General features: G+C 40.6%; 1 protein-coding gene and 1 long non-coding RNA gene across 3 annotated transcripts; one reads left to right on the top strand and one right to left on the bottom strand.

The window, feature by feature from the left end:
- The first annotated feature begins 1922 nt into the window (after nucleotides 1-1922).
- LOC144085728 (uncharacterized) lies at nucleotides 1923-18565 on the top strand. 2 transcript variants are annotated; one of them, XR_013304223.1, is made up of 4 exons: nucleotides 1923-2059; nucleotides 10333-10519; nucleotides 15304-15545; nucleotides 17554-18565. It is a non-coding gene; the product is annotated as an uncharacterized LOC144085728 (long non-coding RNA). The 2 variants fall into 2 exon arrangements; XR_013304224.1 differs by lacking the exons at nucleotides 15304-15545; nucleotides 17554-18565 and adding an exon at nucleotides 13740-14294.
- LOC144085726 (uncharacterized) lies at nucleotides 8732-12751 on the bottom strand. Its single transcript, XM_077615309.1, has 2 exons — nucleotides 12001-12751; nucleotides 8732-9086 (listed from the first exon to the last, which is right to left on the bottom strand). Exon 1 carries the CDS (start codon nucleotides 12597-12599, stop codon nucleotides 12099-12101), a length of 501 nt encoding a protein of 166 aa, XP_077471435.1. The 5' UTR covers nucleotides 12600-12751; the 3' UTR covers nucleotides 8732-9086; nucleotides 12001-12098.
- Nucleotides 18566-19814: the final 1249 nt, after the last annotated feature.

Genomic DNA, 19814 nt, shown 5'->3' with positions numbered 1-19814 from the left:
GGGTGGCCAAATCCGGTCCTCGAGATCCAGTCTGTATTCCACAGTGGTGTGCCGTCAGGGCCTTCAAGGCCTTCTCTGCTGGCCTAAGAAATATCTGATGTTAATTATATTTTGTCCATGAATACTTATTAAATAATTCCAAATGGTCTGTTAGCTTCCTTTCATTGCTTTCCCCCCCTGGTTGCACTGCTTCCAGATGTGTGTTTTCATATTGAAGCATTTAACCAATCACATTTCAGCCATTATTGGTTGCCAGGGTCAGAAATCTGCCTCAAGGCCTTCACAATCAGTTCTGCAGGCTCTGCTGCATTAAACAAGCGTCGATAAGACTGTTGCTTTAACCAATCAGAATTCGATTTGGTGACACCGAGGCCTTCTCGCAGGCGTAGGGATACGTCATCGCTTTCACCAACTATGATTGGCTAGTGATTAGCCAGAGCTACCAAACTGTACCTGGAGCGAGTTGCACAAGCAAATATATTGTTGTGTTGATTTAAAGCCATTTTCAAGACGGACTTTTCAAGAAAAAAAAAGCTGGACATCATTAAGAAAGGTCGGACAACTCCAAAGCAAGCAAATCTGTCACAACCGGGAACGAACATTTTCAGCACTAAATCGAATAAAAACGTATGCCAGAAATACAATCGGACAGCCTCGACTTTCAGCATTAGCTTCGATGGCGATAGAAAAGAAGAAAGAAAGGAGGATGGCTATTGTGTACAGGTAAAAATGATTTTTGGTGAGTAAAATATGGCTATATTCCTAAATAACATTTCAATTGTATGAGGATATTATTGATTATTTTTTATGTGTCGCAGCTGTAGCTGCAGTAGAGGTTTTATAGCCATAAAATAGTTTTTGAGGGTTGGATTGATTCGCTGAAGGCGTCGCTAGAAAATGCACGGACCGCCACTGGTATTCCATGTCTCCCTCCACCAACACACCTGAATCAAATCATTGGGATCGTTGAGTTGATCACTTGATTAAGGTGTGCGAGAGGAGGGAGATACGGATAACAGACTGGATTGGGCAGGGCTGGACAAACCGGTCCTCGAGGGCCGCTGTGGGTCCAGGTTTTTGTTCCGACCGATCCAGGACAGGCACTTTGACCAATGACATTTGTGCAGAAAACAAGAAGCACCTGACTGCAATCCACTGATTGCAATCGTAGGAAACCAGATTGGTGAAAAGGTGTCCTCTTGACGGGTTGGAATGAAAACCCGCACCCACATAGTCCACATATCCTGGGATAGGGGTTCTCGAAGACCAGACTTGCCCCCCCCCCCTGATTTACACTCACACTCATAGCTATAAAGCGTCCAATCATGCATGTTTTGGAATGTGGGAGGAAACTAGAGTACCCACAGAAAACCCACACAGGCCCAGAGAGGGAGAACATGCAAACTCCACACAGGTGGAGCGACCTGGAGTTGAACCCAGGGCCCCAGAACTGCGAGGCCGATGCGCTAACCACTTCTCCACCGGGCTGGCTAGCATATAATATATATATTGAATGATATGATATGATATATATTATAAGATTTTTTTTATAATACAATTACTGTTTACTGTGTAATGCAAGAAAATCCAGTTTTTTCGTTCCAACCAGTGCAGTGAATAAGGTTTAGCCCACAAATTTTCAGCTGAAACAATCAAGGCCTGATTGCAATCCACTGATTACACTTGCAGGTGATGAGATTGGGAAAAAGGTGTCCTCTTTTTTCAGTTTGGGAGCAAAACTTTCAACCATTTGACACTTTTAGCGTAACATACTCACTATCAGGGGCAATAGTAAAAGGTAGGATTCCCATTCGGTGCAATTCACGGTGCCAAGCAATAGAATTTTTGATAGTTTTAGCAAGCTAACAGAAAGGATCAATCAATCAATCAATCAATCAAAAGCCTTTATTGTCATCATACACAGCTGCGTATAATGAAATTGGTGAAGGAGCCCATTGGGACACTAAGACTTTTAAAACTGAAGAAAGATTAGGACTTTTCCAAGCAAGTTTTCAGTGATTTCATTCAAAAGGAGCAGTGCATAGACTTCATTTTCAAGGTAAGACGATAACATTTTCACTTATTTTATTTGTATAATTTTTCTCTTTGTTTTCCTCAAATGATGATTAAGCTGAAAGTTCATTTGTTTGTAAATTAACCGAGGGACAGAAGAACACAAATGTTATCGAGATACAGATGTCAGCCATTTTCAGGGCGGGCTAAATAAATTCCCTGAGAGATAAATCCTAATTGAAAGGGGTGCTAAAATTGCCAAAATGTTTCCTTGCTGATTTTCTGTGTTATCCAAAGTGTCTGGAAAGTCCACCCAAGTTCTGTCTGGTTCTGTTCACATACCTGTCAACCTCTGCCGATAACTGCCCTTATAAATGATTATGATTCCCCTTACAAACCCCCCAAAAACCTTACAAACACCGTACGAGTCGTACGGTGTTTGTAAGGTTTTTTTGGGGGTTTGTAAGGGGAATCATAATGATTTATAAGGGCAGTTATCGGCAGAGGTTGACAGGTATGTGTTCATATCACAACACCGACCGGCTGGATTAAAAACAACAATGGCACAGTTCATTTTAACTGGAACCGCGATCACCGATTGATCGCTGCCAGCCCTCCCAGGCAAAATGGAAAAATATCATGTTGGAATGCTCTTGAGGCAACTGTAAAGCAAATATGCTCAATGTACACGTTCCCCAAGTCAGCTGGCCGACATCTTTTTTCGCCCGGCGTGTAATTTTAAACATGTCACGTTGTAGAGAAGACTGGCTGCTGTTTGTTCAGCTGCGCAGATTTGCACCAACATCTGGACAGCGAGCCTTGCGCGAGCACTGAGCCATGAAAACACTCTCGATGGCGATGCCAAATTTGACCCGTGTAAATACAACATGGCGTACAGGTGGGTAGATCCACCATCTGGCTGCGGACTACACTTAAGTCAGGCGTAAGATTTTATTTTTAAACCAGCGGTGTCCACGCAATTTTATTTATGTGCTTATTTAAGTTTTTTTTTTTTTATCTATTAGACCAGGGGTGTTAGACTCGGGTTGATTCGCGGGCCGCTTTAACGTCAACTTGATTTCACGTGGGCCGGACCATTTTAGATATAATATTTAGATTTTTTTTTTAAATAAATGGATTAAAAGAACTGGATTAAAAGCCCTGAATATTCAGTTTTTTATAGATCTAAAATAATGATTATTTTAGCTTTTTTTATATATTTTTAGATTTTGCACAATGATTTTTGAACTAAAAACATGGAAAAATGATTAAAAAAATACAATTATTGATCTAAAAGGAGGAAAATCAGGAAATTCAATATACATCTATACTCTTCATTTTAATTTGATCCTAAAACAGAAAATTGCCACTCATGATTTACTTTCCCGGGCCGCACAAAATGATGCAGCGGGCCAGATTTGGCCCTCGGGCCGCCACTTTGACACGTGTATTAGACTTTTTAATTGAAACATATCAGATTTAAATATCTTCTATATATTAGTAATATGAATTGAAATTTTAGGATGATTTATTTTCCTGGGCCGCACAAAATGATGCAGCGGGCCAGATTTGGCCCTCGGGCCGCCACTTTGACACGTGTATTAGACTTTTTAATTGAAACATATCAGATTTAAATATCTTCTATATATTAGTAATATGAATTGAAATTTTAGGATGATTTATTTTCCTGGGCCGCACAAAGTCATGTGGCGGGCCGGATTTAGCCCCCCGGGCCGCCACTTTGACACCGTCGTTTAAATACACTTAATGAATTGCTGTGAGGGACAGAAATTCATCAACATTCCAATTTTTTTTACATTTGGACGTGTATGAATGAGCTGTACAGTGTAAAAAAAATTAACCAGGTGATGTTGATGTATCATTTCCCAAAAATCACTATGCCGGTACATTCTCAATTTTTTTAAGTCTGATTTTGAGCATTCATAACTGATTAACATACCCAAATATTTGCTTGAGAAAAGGACTGAGCTAGGAGTTATCCGATTTTTAAAACCATTCACACTCAGTCTTGCGTAATTGGTTTATAAATAAAGAATGTGAAATCGTCTTGAAAACGCGATTATTGCATCTTTAAATCGAATTGGCAAGTGTGAGAGATCATTATTCACAATTTAGGAAGCTGTAACCATGACAAACTGTTCCTGGAGACGTTCCTAAGGCCATCTTTTGGTATTCAGGTTAGAGGTCATATTTCTGCCAAAAGCCAGGGCCGTCTTAGAACTGTCGGCGACGGAGGAAAAGCATCCAGACCGGCCCGTTCAGGCACGAGCTAGAGAAATTCCTCATCCCGTCTGTCATCCGCTCTGAGTGGGGACCCGCGATGAAATGTTTCCCTTTCCAGTTGGGTGGTATGGTGACTTGGGTGGTATTCGCCGAGGGATGCCTGGGAGGATTTGGCTCTTTCTTTTCATTGTTGATTCCTCGTACTGCGTCCGTGGAAGCTTTCTTGCCGTGAGCCATCTGTTTGATGCACTCTGGATCACCCGAGAGAAGTTGGGAATGCTGCAATATTGTCAGCTTAACTGTGTAGAGAGGGAGGGTTTATTTTAGTTTGTCTTAACGGAGTGCAAAGTATGACTATTTCATGAAATTGCAGTGCAGTAAAATCTTAGTAGTATACCTTATTTAGGTATTTTTTTTTATATTGCATCCAGTGATGTAAACATAGCTGAGGATTTATTTTATGTGCAGTTTTGTTGCTGATATTGTCACATTTTTTTTAACTTAACTCATTCACTTCATTTGATGGAGCTAGATGTCTAGTCCACATGTGTCAAAGTGGTGGCCCGGGGGCCAAATCTGGCCCGCCGCATCATTTTGTGTGGTCCGGGAAAGTAAATCATGAGTGCCGACTTTCTGTTTTAGGATCAAATTAAAATGAAGAGTATAGATGTATATTAAATTTCCTGATTGTTTTCCCCCTTTTAAATCAATAATTGTCATTTTTTAATAAATTTTTTCTGTGTTTTTAGTTCAAAAATAATTTAGGAAAATCTAAAAATATATATATAAAAAGCTCAAATAAACATTGTTTTAGATCTATAAAAAAAACTGAATATTCAGGGCTTTTAATCCAGTTCTTTTAATCTATTTATTTAAAAAAAATCTAAATATTATATCTAAAATGGTCCGGCCCATGTGAAATCAAGTTGACGTTAAAGGGGCCCGCGAACCAACCTGAGTCTGACACCCCTGGTCTAGTCCATTTTGATTGGGAGGGATGACAGCGGGACAGTGAGTGGTTAGCGCGTCGGCCTCACAGTTTTGGGCTCCTGGGTTCAAATCCAGGTCGGTCCACTTGTGTGGTTTTTGCCTTGTGGGCCTGTGTGGGTTTCCTCCAACATTCCAAAAACATGCATGCTAGGCTAGCTAATTGGAGGCTAAATTGCCCCTAGGTATGCGTGTGAGCGTGATTGGTTGTTTGTCTCCTCGTGTCCTGCGATTGGCTGGTCACCGATTCATGGTCATAGTCAGCTGGGATAGGCTCCGGCACCCCCCGCGACCATAGTAAAGATAAAGCAGTACAGAAAATGAATGGCAATGGTCATTTTTTGTGTGCGTATTTAGTATACTTGTAGAAGAGAATGGGTACTTTTAATAAGCGGCTAGAAGATTAAGGGAAAGTTTTTTTCTCTGGCCTTGGGCGTCTTATGAAACAGCATCCTTTGGTTGACAAAAGAGAATAGGCAAGCCCGGTGTTATTCTTGGTTCGCTGTCTGAAATTCCACAGCATCTCCGGTATTTACAAAACGCCAAAAATGCATTCTTTCCATCGTGATTGAAAATCCTTGAAGGCAACCAGCGAGGGTTGTAAAACCGCCGTGCAGTGAGGTTACGAAGGCCAGATTGAAAAAGCACAACTAAAGAAGCCATTTGAGGCAAAAATGGAAGCTCAATCTTCTGAATCAAAAGGCTATTAATATCAAAACATGTTGTCTAATTGTAATGAATGGACATGCACTCATGGATACTAGCCTTCTTCTCCGAGATTATTTGATAACATAACACACCAGAAACTTCATTGTAAGTGAATAAATGTCATAAATTAATGTCAAAATGTTTTATGGTTGCCATTTTTTTACAGAGGATGAAAAATATACATGTTGTGATATTCTCTGTTGAGATTTTTACAATGATGACTAGGAAGAGTGAAATGTATGCTGTTGGTTTTTGACTGAATACCATCATTTCTTGGTGAACCCAAATTGTTCACTAAAAAAACTCACCTATTTGCTGTTCCGTGTCCTCTGAAAGCCACCCCCCCCCCCAAAAAAAATAAAATAAAAATAAAACAAGTATTAGCAAGGTACTATGTTGAGGTTTGGTTGAGATTCCTTTTTAGCCTAAGTTGGTAATGAGTTAGCATAACATGCATGTGAAGTGCTTTTTTGGTTAAATAATCATTAAAAAGGTGATTAACCCAGTTACTCCTAATAATAAGTTAGAGGAGAAAAATGAAACAAAATCAAAACTCAAGGCATCACAGTTGGCATGATATTCAAATCCAGAAAAGCCAATTAGCAACATTTTGTTTTTGGGTGTTAGTGAGGCTAGCCTAACCGCTACCGCAGAGGATCACTGAGTAACAAAACCTGTACGTCGGGATGTGAGAAAATGACTAATTGGGAACACGTTTTAAAATTAGCGTCTTGCCCCGACACATTGCTTTCAGTGACTCAAACGGTTGGCGTAGCGGAAAAGCGTACTTGTCGCTGGGCCAAGATGGCTAGCTGTGATAGCGGCGGGAGAAGAAAGCGAGAACAGCTGAGAGAAATTCTCAGACAAGATTTAAACAAACACAAACGCAGATGCCGGCCAAACCAAAGACGAGTGCGAAGACGAAGAAGAAGGCGAAACCTTGATAAAACCCGTGAACACACAGTGCCACCTTTTGATCGACAGCTCCAATTTCCCTTCTGGTTGGAATTCAAATCCCATAAATCATATGACAAGGACGCTGAGATGCTAGTTTCACTTCTCTTTATTTCAAAGTTAAAACATGGGATACTCGTATCTTATCCAGCGGATAATTGAGATGTCAAATTGATTTATTTGAGAAACACGCTTCCTCACTTCCATCTCGTCAGGCCCACGTTAAAATAAAAAAACATAGTTTTTAAACATAGCTTTAACGATGTACATCTACATTCACTTTAGCTGCCATTGATTGTTTGCTTTTTTTGCACGTATTTAGGTACAATTTCAGAATGCAATACATTTTATGTAATTAGATTAGATTAGAACTTCATTTCATCCCTTCATTTCATATTCGGAAAATGTCTTTGCTGCCGTAGTTTTATTTTTTATTTTATTGATTTTGATTTTATTGATTTTATTGATTTTGATGTTATTGATTTTATTGATTTTGATGTTATTGATTTTATTGATTTTGATGTTATTGATTTTATTGATTTTGATGTTATTGATTTTATTGATTTGATTTTATTTATTTTTATTTATTCATTAGATTTTTTTTTTTCTTTTATTTATTTTATGTATATTAATTTATAATTTATTTGATTTTATTTAAATACATTTAACTTCATGTTTCCTACTTTTAAGCCCAATGTTCATGTTCAAACTGTGTTAGTGTCTAAAATGTCATTTTTCTGATGAAAATTTATGATAGTATGATTGTAACATACGGGAAAATGTTAACAACCATTGGAGTGCTAGAGTGCCCCCTGGTGGCTGTGCGTTAATTCCTGCTAGCTAGCAACTAGGTCTGCTAATACGTTATTTTCAAGTGCTCTATTACCAAATTTTGAATTTGGCTACATCTGCACATACGCAGGTGGAAGCATTAATGATCGCAGACTAAACAAAGAGCTGATCGTTGAACTAATCATCGCATTTTGACACGACGTATTTATCAAACCATGATTTTGGGTGTTCCGTTAAGATGGCTGAGTAATTAAACCTGAGTGGGAGGTGATTATTGTGCAGAGAACCACATGTGCAAGACGGCAAGGACAAACTAACATCTTAAAAGCCAGGAAAATAATCCGCCGTTGCAATTGTCGAGGGCCGAAAACCATCTGGATGGAAACGACGTGCTAACGGGTCTTTGTTTTTTGTTCTCTGTTTGTCAGTACTTGGAAAACATGAACTATTTTACATTGCCATGAAAAATACACTCAAAAATGTACAAAAATAACATTGTATTTGTACTAGAATCATTCTGTTATATGTATTACTTTAAGTCATGCTACCTACTTATTAGCCGCAGCTAACTATTCTACCGTAGCTATCTTAGTATTGCGTTGCTATGAAGAATTATAGTTGATTGACTTTGTAATCAACATATTTCATATACAGCTAGTCTCGCTAACACAAAATGAGTATTTTTCACATTGTTTTTCTGTATGACAAAATTAAGAACATTCATCAAATGCTACAAATGTAATTCATTGTAAATTATTTAGTTGATGTTTAAGGCTCCTATGAAATGGTGGTTATGTCTAAAAGAAGAAAAAAAGTTACATTTGGCTGTTTATTTAAAAAAAACAGATAGAAACTTCTAACTTTTTTTTAAAGCAATTCTGGTTGTGACATCACAACCAGAATTGAAGATAATGCCTAGCAATAAAATAATAGCGTGCAGTTTATTTTGGTTGTGATATCATTTTTTGCAGATTTTTTTTTGCGTGTGAGGCGAGGGCATCTGGTAATTAAAATCAAATTTTATTCTTAAGCTTTTGTGGATTGATTTGTGTCCAAAACATGCAATAATTTTAAAGTCACTCAGTGTCAAAAACACTCGTTTGAGTAGCCTTGATTTAACTTTCAAGAACCAAACTCGCAGCAAACAGAAAATGGAAACTTCCATTTCTTCCTTTGCAAAATCCAGACATGCCGTGGTGTGTTTTTGCCACCAACGTTGGCGGTGGGCACGTACCCCTGCTGAGAATCAGTGCTTCTCCTTTTTGTGCTTGTTTATTTGCAATTTACACGTCAATTTATTTGGCAGCTCGGAATCAAACAGCTTTCACAGGGGCAGTTTTCCACCCAGAAATACGCCCGCCCGAGACCACGTTCCACTGCTTCTCCTCCTGCAAAGACAAGCCCAGAAGAGAAACAGAAATGAGGAACATTCGTCAACTTCGGGAGTTCACAGCTTTTCATCAAATAACGCGGGTTGTTTTTCCGTCAAATTTCAGAAAAATCCTTTTCAACATTTTTATTTTGGACTACAATTGGATTCCATAATGAATGATGTTATGTATGGGTGGTTGACTCACACAACACCCAATCTGTTGTGCAAGTCATTTAACATCAGACCCACTCAGGGTGACTAATCTTTGGGTTTCGGAGCTCTCAAATGTCAACGGCATCACTGGCAATGACTCCATGTTCATGAAAATATATATTGTATGGAAAACTGTAAAATTTTACCTGTTTGTCCTTATAAAGCGTGATTTATGGGTGTGTGAGTGTGTGTATGTTAAGATTCTCTCGCTACGTTTGTCCAAACCGTGCAACGTAGAGAGTTGAATTTTTTTACGGCGGCCAGAAACGACTGTCGAATGAATACGTATGAATAACCATTGGATAGCAATTCATTTTTATGTCAATTTATCATCGTCAATGACACTTAACGAAGACCGTTCAATGCCAGTCATCCCAGTGTAATTGGATTTGATTTCTATTGCTGTCAATGGCAGTGAAGGGGTTAATGTGCTGCTCATTGAATCCACTTTAAATGTGGGAATGGCATGCCCTGATTGGCTGTTGGCAAGATCTCATTCGATTAAAAAAAAAAACTATTCTTTTGAAACAAGAATTTCTTCATATATTTTAACAAAAAAAAACATTATTATACAAGTGTTCTATTACACATTAATCTTTATTTTAACCATCCCATTATCTGCAGGAAAAATAATTGCTATGCTTGTTATGCTCTTTCTGACTAGCTTAAAGATCCACAATGCCATAAAAAGTTCTACTTTTGCGCATTATTTTGAAGTAAGAGATGGAGAGTTTTGATAGATTTGTCCACTACTATTAAAGTCGTGTTTTAGCACTCGTGGCAATTATGAAAAATTGTATTTTTTTTTCCTGTGGTAGGCTAATTGGTCACTTCTTTCATATCCCACAAAATAACTACCGAAGAGCTCCCAGGATTCCCGTGTGGCAACCCTCTGACCTCTCGTTACATATTTCTGGAGATGCAAAAGGATGCCATATTAGCCAAAGAAAACTTTAGCATACTCCTTCAAACAAAACAAATTCAATTCCCATCAAAGTCAACCCGCTGGTTGGAACTAAACATGTTTGTGTCCTTTCTTTGCGGTATAGGAGGCCCATTGAGGTTTGCAAGGACGCCGCAAGTATACCAAACGCTCGCCTCACTCCGTATGGCAGGTGGCCAGGGATTTTTATGATTAAAACCAGACTCTGCTTGCCCAAAAAGAAAAATACACTGCAGTTCCACATAGTCCGCACAAGAGGGAAGTACAAGAAGTCGGCCGCAACATCTGTAAAGGTAGTCTGTTTTTTATTTGGCAGCATTTAACCGTCTACGGCGATGGGTTAACGATGGCAATTTGTGTGGGAGCTTTGATGGTTCTGTAAATATGACGACGCCAGTGTTTCGTCACGTGACGACAGGAGCTCGACTGCCAAAATATGCATCTGAGCTGCCGCCAGCGCTCAATTCAGGCATGACTAATGCACGCTCCAAAAAAAAAATAGTCTGCGTTTCACGATTTTATCTGCATCGTGTCCTCGGATTTTATTGCTGAATGGCCAAAAACATCAAATGTAATTACCAACTGGTTTGAAAGTCTTCCAAAAACAGACAGCACATGCTTTTAAAAGATTTGGCAAAACAACCCAAGCATGGCAAAAAAATGGACTAATACAAACTTTTTTAAGGAGATGGCAATTCTTTGGGGGATCCAAATGACTTCATTTTAAATTGTCGAAACTAGACTGCTTTCACAGCGTGAACTGGTATGATTTGTGACATCAACAAACGCAGACACGCTGCCCTCCCTGCCACCCACACAAAGAAAGTACACACGCACACAGACAGAGATCAAAAACCCATAAAACACCCTTTTTAGTCACAGCCAAGAGAGCCGCAATTCAGTTCCCGACTGTGAGTAAGCTTCCTGTAAACAAGGCCAACGTCACTCCTAACATCAACACTGTTAAGCAATGCGAGTTAGCATGCCGTTCTCCAACTAAACCAAAAAATATTATGTGCCTTCAAATTGGATCAATTCCAATTTAATGGTTTGTTCTTTTCATTTTGTTAAGATAAACTTCTCTTTTTCCAGTAGATTTATGTCCATATTTTGTTGATTAGATTAGAACGTTATTTCATCCCGTATTCGGGAAACTTCTTGGTTGCAGTAGCAAAACAGACACAAGACATACAAGACATTGTAGAGCTAGTGAAAAAAAAACTGGAGCCACACACAGGAATTTTTCCTGACAACCAATCAGGGGCGGTTTTGTTGATCAAAAAATCACCTGCGAGGACATTAGCCAATCATGTCTACACTTGTCAATATCATACCTGTCAACCTCTGCCGATAACTGCCCTTTTAAATGATTATGATTCCCCTTACAAACCCCCCAAAAAACCTTACAAACACCGTACGACTCGTACGGTGTTTGTAAGGTTTTTGGGGGGTTTGTAAGGTTTTTGGGGGGTTTGTAAGGGGAATCATAATCATTTATAAGGGCAGTTATCGGCAGAGGTTGACAGGTATGCAATATGGACAAGGACGCCATTTTAGTAGCACAAATACGTTACGATTCTCCATTGACCATCTTAAGTTTCAAGATGACCATCAAAAATTCTGCCTTTGCATAATTTGGATCCGAAAAGATATTATTTCCCTTCAAATTCGTAGCCAATCAGAGGCAAGCTGCCGCACAGTCGTTGTAGCTTAGCATTTCGCCATCCCGTGCGTCTCGCCCATAAGAAAGAGGTCCTGTTGTTGGTGAACTTACCATAAATTGCTTCCTTATTTGGTCTGACGCCGACCGCGGGGTATCGTGTTTCAAGCCCCCCCTGTGAAATTGGGCCAGGCCACCTCCGCTCCCCTTCTTCACACAACGCTGTTGTTTTGTCGGCTTCTCCGGGCGGACGCGGGGGTCTTCGTTACTATGCTAGACGGCTGCGGGTCGTTGCTGCATCGCCCGTTCTGCGGGTAAAACGGAGGCTTTGGAGTCCTCGAATACACCGTTGTGCTGTTCTCAATGACGACTTCGGGGTTTAGGCTCTGGGAACGGGACTCCCGGGGGTCCGCTCGGATGTCGGGGTACGGGAAAGGCGGATGACCGTTTAAGTGTTTGTGGTCTTTGGTGGGACCAGGCGGGGTGAAACGGTGAGTTTTGACCACCGATGCCATGTGGACGGGGGACGGAGAATTGGTTCGCAGGATGATGCGCTCCTCATCGGAACGCTTTGACCTGTTGACCAGGATGGGCTTGCGAGGGGGTGCAGGAGACACTGCAAGTTCGCTTCCGTGAGCGGCGGTTTGAACCGAGACGTGGACTTTGCCCGATGGCCCACAAGCGATGGTTTTTGGCTGCTCACCGAGGTCCATCTTAGCCGTTAGATGATCAATCTGCTCAATTACCTGGTGGAAACAAATCAATGTTACATGGTTTTGGACTGATATTCTGAATCTGATAGATGGAACAAATGTCTTTGCAAAGTTTGTCTTGGGAATGTACTGGACATTCTTGAGGACCTAAATTTTGATTAAAATGTTGGGACGAAACGCCAACGAGGGACTCCTACCTCTTTCATCTCCACGTGAACTTGCTTCAAGCCTCCCAAGACGTCCTCCAGATCCGTCACCACTTGTCGGATCTGATCCTGCACCGAATCCTGCCCCTTGGGTTGCTCCGGCAAATCCGAACCTTGGCAATTAAGCGGCGCTTCCGAGCTGATAACTCTGCTTTGGGCGCAAAACCCACTTGGTTTGTCACGGTGCAAGTGATTTTGTGGAACTTCCGTGGGGAAGAAACCTTTGTGAAGGCCTCCGTTGCAACTCTCCACGGATCCACCCGGGCCCCGACGGGGTTCTTTCTTCTTTGAGGGTCCGAGGTTGGGCTCGGAGTGTCCGTTAAACATGGAAAGGGAATGATCCGAGTGGCCGTTCTGCTGGGTGCAAGAACAGCTTTCCGCATCCTTCTCTACAAATGTATCATAGCGTGTATACCCTTGACCGTTGACACGTAGATGAGGGAGTGGATGTGGTATCCGGACATGAAAGGGGTGTGGCCTGTTGCGGTTGTATGCGGTCGTACAGTCGCAATGCTCCCTGAAAGAGCGGCAGTGTCTCACGTCAGCCTCCGGCGAGTGGCTCCACCGAGCCGGGTTTGACTCCCACGGGGGACCGAGTCGGGCCGAGGCATCTGATTGGCTCACGGGGCCAGGCACCAGAAAGACAGGCTTGCACTGACCACCTACAAATGTCCTCCCCATCACTTGGTGAACACGAAGAGACCGAACGTCTCCGCGGCCACCCACACGTGGGTGGTCCGGCGTTTTTCCCGACCCAACTTGGAACCCTGGCTCGGTATGGCGGGCGCAGCGCTGGCAAGGGCACGGGCTCCCATTGGGCTGGAGAAACGTTCTGGGTCCAATTCCTCGCGCGCCTTCTGCGTACATATCCACAGAAGTCCCAGAAAGCTCGGCGAAGTCCCGTCATTCGTTCATTTCTGTTTTCCTCATCTAGTGGCTCCCGACGGGAAAAGTTCTCGGCACCCCCCGGCCCAAAGCACCTCCTTTCCCTCCTTTTCTCCCTCCCCTTCCTTCCTGTCTGTTGTTCCCCCCACTTCTCTTCTCTTGCTTTTTTCCTTCTCTCAACTTTTCCCTTCGTCACTCCTCTTTCTCCTCCCTCTCTTGTCTTTCTTTCTACCTCTCACGCTTCCCCGTTACGCCTCACTTGCTTCCTCAGGAGTCTCTCTCTCTCTCTCGTCTCTCCGTTTTCCAGTTTCTCTCCCTTCCCTCCACTCTCCTCCTTCTCGTTTTTCCTCCTTTAACCTCTTTGTCCCCGGTTCTTTCGCTTATTCGTCCCGTCCCTGGCGTAAAGTTGGCTGTACCTGCATTTCGGAATCCCCTGGTTTGTCTCCGTGTGAAATCCCCCAGTGCCGCTGCGATGACTCCACGTGGCTTCGGACCTTTGTGAGAAAAAGCTTCAAGTCGGGAGCCCAAGTCATGATCCCAAGTGAAGTCCTGCAACGCACGACGCAATTAAAAACGCTGCCCGAGATTCCTTGGCCGGAGACGGAGTAAGAGAGGAGGGGAATGTAAGGAAGGGGGAGGGAGGAGAGAGGCAAAAAGGGGTAGGTGGGGTTTCCAAAAACATCGGTATGGAAATAGGAAGCACTCTCGCTCAAGGAGACAATGACGCTGTTGAGGACATTTGGCTCATGCATTAATTGGCTCTGTTGTTGTCCTTTTTGTCCTTTGCCATCAATGGAAATATTAAACCATATTAAGAACTTTACATGTGGGGAAAGAGTTACCTATAATAAAAAAAGAAAACTCAACGAAAGTGGCTAAGTACTTGCATTCTAGTAGTGGTACAGATATTTGTGTATAAAGATTGTAAAAGACAATACGGAATCTGAAATGGACTAAAAGCACAAATGTAAATCACCACTAGAAGCGATATGAGTAAATGTTAATGTTGTGATGATAAATGTTTCTTTTTTTAGCATCTTGTCCATAGTAATGGGGTGCCGCAGCCTATCAAGGTCAAAGTATAAGTCAACTTTATTGTCAAACTTGCAGTAGGTACCTGATTGTTTTTCTCAACCCTCAAAAACAAGTATAAGTAAAACAAAAACAAAAAAAATTGAACATTATAACAAAATGTACATGTAATTTTACAGGCAAAGACAGACTAATTTATTTAACTATTATTACAGTCTGAAAGCTTGCCAAGTTGCTGCTCATGTTATTATTGGTGTGTACACTATAAATGTAAGCTATTCCTCTGTTATGCGTGGAAAGATGACAATGGAATTTAGAAGGTTTATTTCATAACTGTACATTCATCCATCCTTGGAACCCGATTTTTCATTTTCTGTTTTCGGCTTGATTAATTAGAAGCGGAATTATAGTGCAGCTTTCGCTAGGTTAGGTTAGTGATCATTTCATTTTCAAATACTTGAAATCTTAACAAGAACGAAATTAAAGCATTTATATAACCCCCAAGAAAACATTTACAGAACTATTGGACAAAATGGTATGATCTTTTCTGACAGTTTCAACCCTCGTAAATTTCAAGACAGAAGCAAACAAAAGCCCTCGAGAGCGCCTCGCCTTTGCCGTGGCTCTCGTGCGCTCGCCAAAAGCAGCCAGCGTCTATTTTGAAAGAAAATAACAGGAACTCTGGAAACAATGGCTTCTACAAAGGAGAGTGGTCGAGAGAGTAAACGCAGAGGAGGATGAAGGAGGATCATTTGGACCAGCAGGAGGATACGCAGCCTGCTCCCATCTGCTCTTTTGGTTTGGAGTAGAAGCACAGACAGTGGTACGTTCAGCTCTACTTCTACCAACAGAAAAAAAAACTTTCATTTGTCAATATTTATAATATAATGACCACTACACAAATTGTAGTGTGGTTAGCACATACCTGTCAACCTGGGCCATTTGCTCCCCATATTAAGGATTGCAATTCACCTCATTAAGGGATTTAAAAAAAAAATGTACAAAGGCAACACAGCACATATTTACTCACGTAGGGCGTACTTAAAAGTTTAACATTTTCTCCACAGTGGACACAAAGGCCCAATCAGTCGGTGCACTAAATTCAAGATTATATATATATATAATTTCAGCAACACGCTTATTTATATATTTATTTACTTATTTATTTATATATATATTTAAATATGTATTTATTTATTTATATATTTATTTATTAACTTATTTATTACCTATTTATTTATGTCTAAAATGTCTTTTCCTGTGTCTGTATTCTCACCCTCTTGCTATTGTGACAATGAAATTTCCCGAATACGGGATGAATAAAGTTATCTAATCTAAACTAATCTAATAGATTGGATTGGATAACTTTATTCATCCCGTAAATGATGCTGACATTTTGTCTGGGTACATTGCTTGCTGACGCGTTATATTTACATAGTGAAAAGGCGGACCTGTGAAAGGGGAATATCGTGCTTAAAACATGGCAAAATTTGCAGTCGACGATAACGTTTTCGTCTGCTACCAGTGCCCGAGATGACCCGAATAAGAGCCGAAATGGGTAAAACATGATCGGTTTTACAAAAGATGTACTTTTTTTAACATTGTTTTTTCCCATACACAAGTTGTGCACAATTTGAAATGATCAAAAAACATATAGAATACGGTAAAAACGTATAATGTTAGCAAACTTCAATCTGTACTGCACTCCGGCCTTCCTGTGTGGAGTTTGTGTGTTCTCCCCATGTCTGTGTGGATGTTCTCTGGGTAATTCGGCTCATTGATTTTTATTTATTTATTTAAGTGTCCACTGCTTCCAAATGGTCTCGTAAGACAGCGTACATGAGCACAAAGGGACCTCGGGCTGCTGCAGCCAATTTGTCTTGATGCGCCGTGCCACGAGATAAGAATCCATCTGCTAAAACGTCTTGAAATCCACGCCACAAAGGCAAAAAGCACTAATGGATGGGCTGATGATGAGAGGGGGGGGGTCGCTTCAAAAAGCGTGAGTTGACACGGAAGAGGGTAACAAAAAATGGGAGTGAAAATGACTTGCTTTGTTCCGGTTGCACTCGCCAAGAGGACTTGAAGACGTCATCGGAGAAGAGGCGGGGGAAATCATTTCACCTAGTTTGACTCTTGAATGGAGAAAAAAGCAAAAGACTTAGGCTTCATTGTTTATTTTGAAAAAAATAAGTTATTAAAGGAATTTGAATTGAATTGAATCGAATGCCGTTATGGGGTTAGGGCACATGTGTCAAAGTGGCGGCCCGGGGGCCAAATCTGGCCCGCCGCATCATTTTGTGTGGCCGGGGAAAGTAAATCATGAGTGCCGACTTTCTGTTTTAGGATCAAATTAAATTGAAGAGTATAGATGTATATTAAATTTCCTGATTTTCCTCCTTTTAAATCAATAATTGTGATTTTTTAATCATTTTTTTCTGTGTCTTTAGTTCAAAAATAATTTTGTAAAATGTAAATATATATATTTAAAAAAGCTAAAATAAACATTGTTTTAGATCTATAAAAAACTGAATATTCAGGGCTTTTAATTCATTTATTTAAAAAAATCTAAATATTATATCTAAAATGGTCCGGCCCACATGAAATTGAGTTGACGTTAATGCGGCTCGCGAACCAACCCGAGTCTGACACCCTTGGGTTAGGGTCATTATGCAAGTACAATGCGATTTTAAAGCTTCACTCTAAACCGTACACATAAATTGGTCGTCATTAAAAATATTTTTATACAATAAAAATGAAGTCAGGTAAAAAAAAAAGTGACTAAAGTGGTTAGCAGTTGTACAGTTGATGTTTTTTTCTTCCACTTTCAGTTACTGTATTATTATTTGGTCTTCAAATAACTTTTTCAAGAAGGAAGGAATGATCAGGTCAAAACTGCGAGACCTTGGACCGAACCATTGGGGACCAATGGCTAAGCCAGAAGAACAAATCTGCTTCTTCAAATATGGGACGAACGTGGCTCTGCGTCCCGTCTTGGCTCTGTGCAGACAGGACCTTTTTATTTTCCTAAGTGGCTGTCTTTCATTTAGTGCCGACATGTCTGCGAGGGCTGCGGAGTCTGTGAATTATTGGCAGAGCTTACGTGAAGGCAGTGTAGAAGGAGAGCGAGTTGTTTTCTGACTCTGGTCCAATCGGGGGATAGATTGGAACAATACAAAGGTGGGTAACTAAAGAAAATGGCAGTAGAACCACGAGGGTCAAACCAGTGTCGTAATGTTTTGTCTCGAATGAGTTCTAGCAATTGAATTGAATGCTTTTATTGTCATTAGTATTCAAGTATATAATGAGATTTAAAGACGAGATGCGTATTGTCTTTTAGGATGCTCTCTACCCTTCTAATTTGTAGATGCTGGACAGGGTAGGTAGGGGCAGTTGATGATCTTTTGGCCTGTGTTGATCACTCTCTGCAGTCTTCCTGTTGTCTTCATGAGTATTCATACCATGTGAAATTATCAAATGGCGCTAATAATCTATAAACACATCTTCAAGGCTATGTTGCTGTGTAAAATTAGGTAAAATTTTGACTTTGCCAGGTAAAAAAAAATGCAGATCTAGAAAGAGAGTTCCAATTCTTTCTAATTTGACAAAGTATTACCCCATTGACAACGACAGGTGTCCAAACCATTTTAAGTGTGGGTAGCAGCCAATGATCCTGTTGTAATGTTCTGTCTTGAGTGAGTTCTAGCAAATGAATTGAATTGAATGATTTTATTGTCATTATTCAAGTATATAATGAGATTTAAAGCTGGGATGCGTATTGACTTTTAGGATGCTCTCTACCCTTCTAATTTGTAGATGCTGGACAGGGTAGGTAGGGGGCAGTTGATGATCTTTTGGCCTGTGTTGATCACTCTCTGCAGTCTTTTCCTGTCGTTTTCGTGAATATTGATACCATGTGAAAACACTAAGTTGCGCTAATAATCTATAAAAACATCTTCAAGGCTATGTTGTTGTGTAAAATTAGGTAATATTTTGACTTTGACCCTTCGCTACAATCGAAGTTATTTGTAAAAACAGAAATGGAAAGACAAATCTCAGCGAATCACAGAATCGTAGTGGCTTTCGTAGCAGCCAGTGAGACAGAAGACGCGACAGCTTGGAATGTGTCCCTCACTCCCACTCGCTCCAGGGGTTCAAAGTTCATCCACACCATTCTCACATATGTTGTTTTAACTTTTCGGCATGCAATTGGATCCCAATGATGATCCTGTGGAGGTTTACGGGTACGGCAGGGCAGATTTTTTGACAGGGATCCCTTTGACGACGACATGGATGCTGAGACACACATTGTCTTAGTACTAATTTGTTTCTTTCTTTGAAAATATACAACAGTGCCCTCTACGGCTCAGCTTCCACAATCCAAAAATTTGTTCCAAAATCAGCAGCATGTTCAATTTACCCGCCCTCCCTCTTTCTGTATTACATTAGTCCCAGCTGAGAATGCAAAGAATGTTAGGCAATTCAATTCAGTCTTCTCCAAGATGAGGGTCTCTTAAGACCCTTTCCGACTTGCTGCCAAACTGACACGCTTTTGTCGATCCAACACATTTCCATAGAATGAGGTATTAGAAATGATTTGTGATATGGAATAAAAGTGTACGCAGTTGTGACTGATAATCTTTCTCTGCTGAGTTATATTTTAAAAAGGCTAACTCGTTCATTGACATTCCCACCGATTGCATACCTGTCAACCTCTGCCGATAACTGCCCTTATAAATGATTATGATTCCCCTTACAAACCCCCCAAAAACCTTACAAACACCGTACGACTCGTACGGTGTTTGTAAGGTTTTTGGGGGGTTTGTAAGGGGAATCATAATCATTTATAAGGGCAGTTATCGGCAGAGGTTGACAGGTATGCGATTGGTGTCCAATCTAGTCAATGAGTGATTACCGATTTTTTTTTAAAGAAAACAACAACTGGTCTTTGAAAATGAAACTGAGAACACACAAGTTCCTCATCGTGAACTGTAAAGTCATGCTATTAATAGCCACTTTCTCTATGGAACAAGGGTCATTCCATCTATAATCTAATAATAATCAAGAGCAATATCTCATTTCTTTAACGTAT

This window comes from Stigmatopora argus, chromosome 12 (genome assembly GCF_051989625.1).
Source record: "Stigmatopora argus isolate UIUO_Sarg chromosome 12, RoL_Sarg_1.0, whole genome shotgun sequence".
NCBI lineage: Eukaryota > Metazoa > Chordata > Actinopteri > Syngnathiformes > Syngnathidae > Stigmatopora > Stigmatopora argus.
Note: the sequence above shows the minus strand (reverse complement) of the source record. Positions and strands in the feature narration are given on the sequence as shown.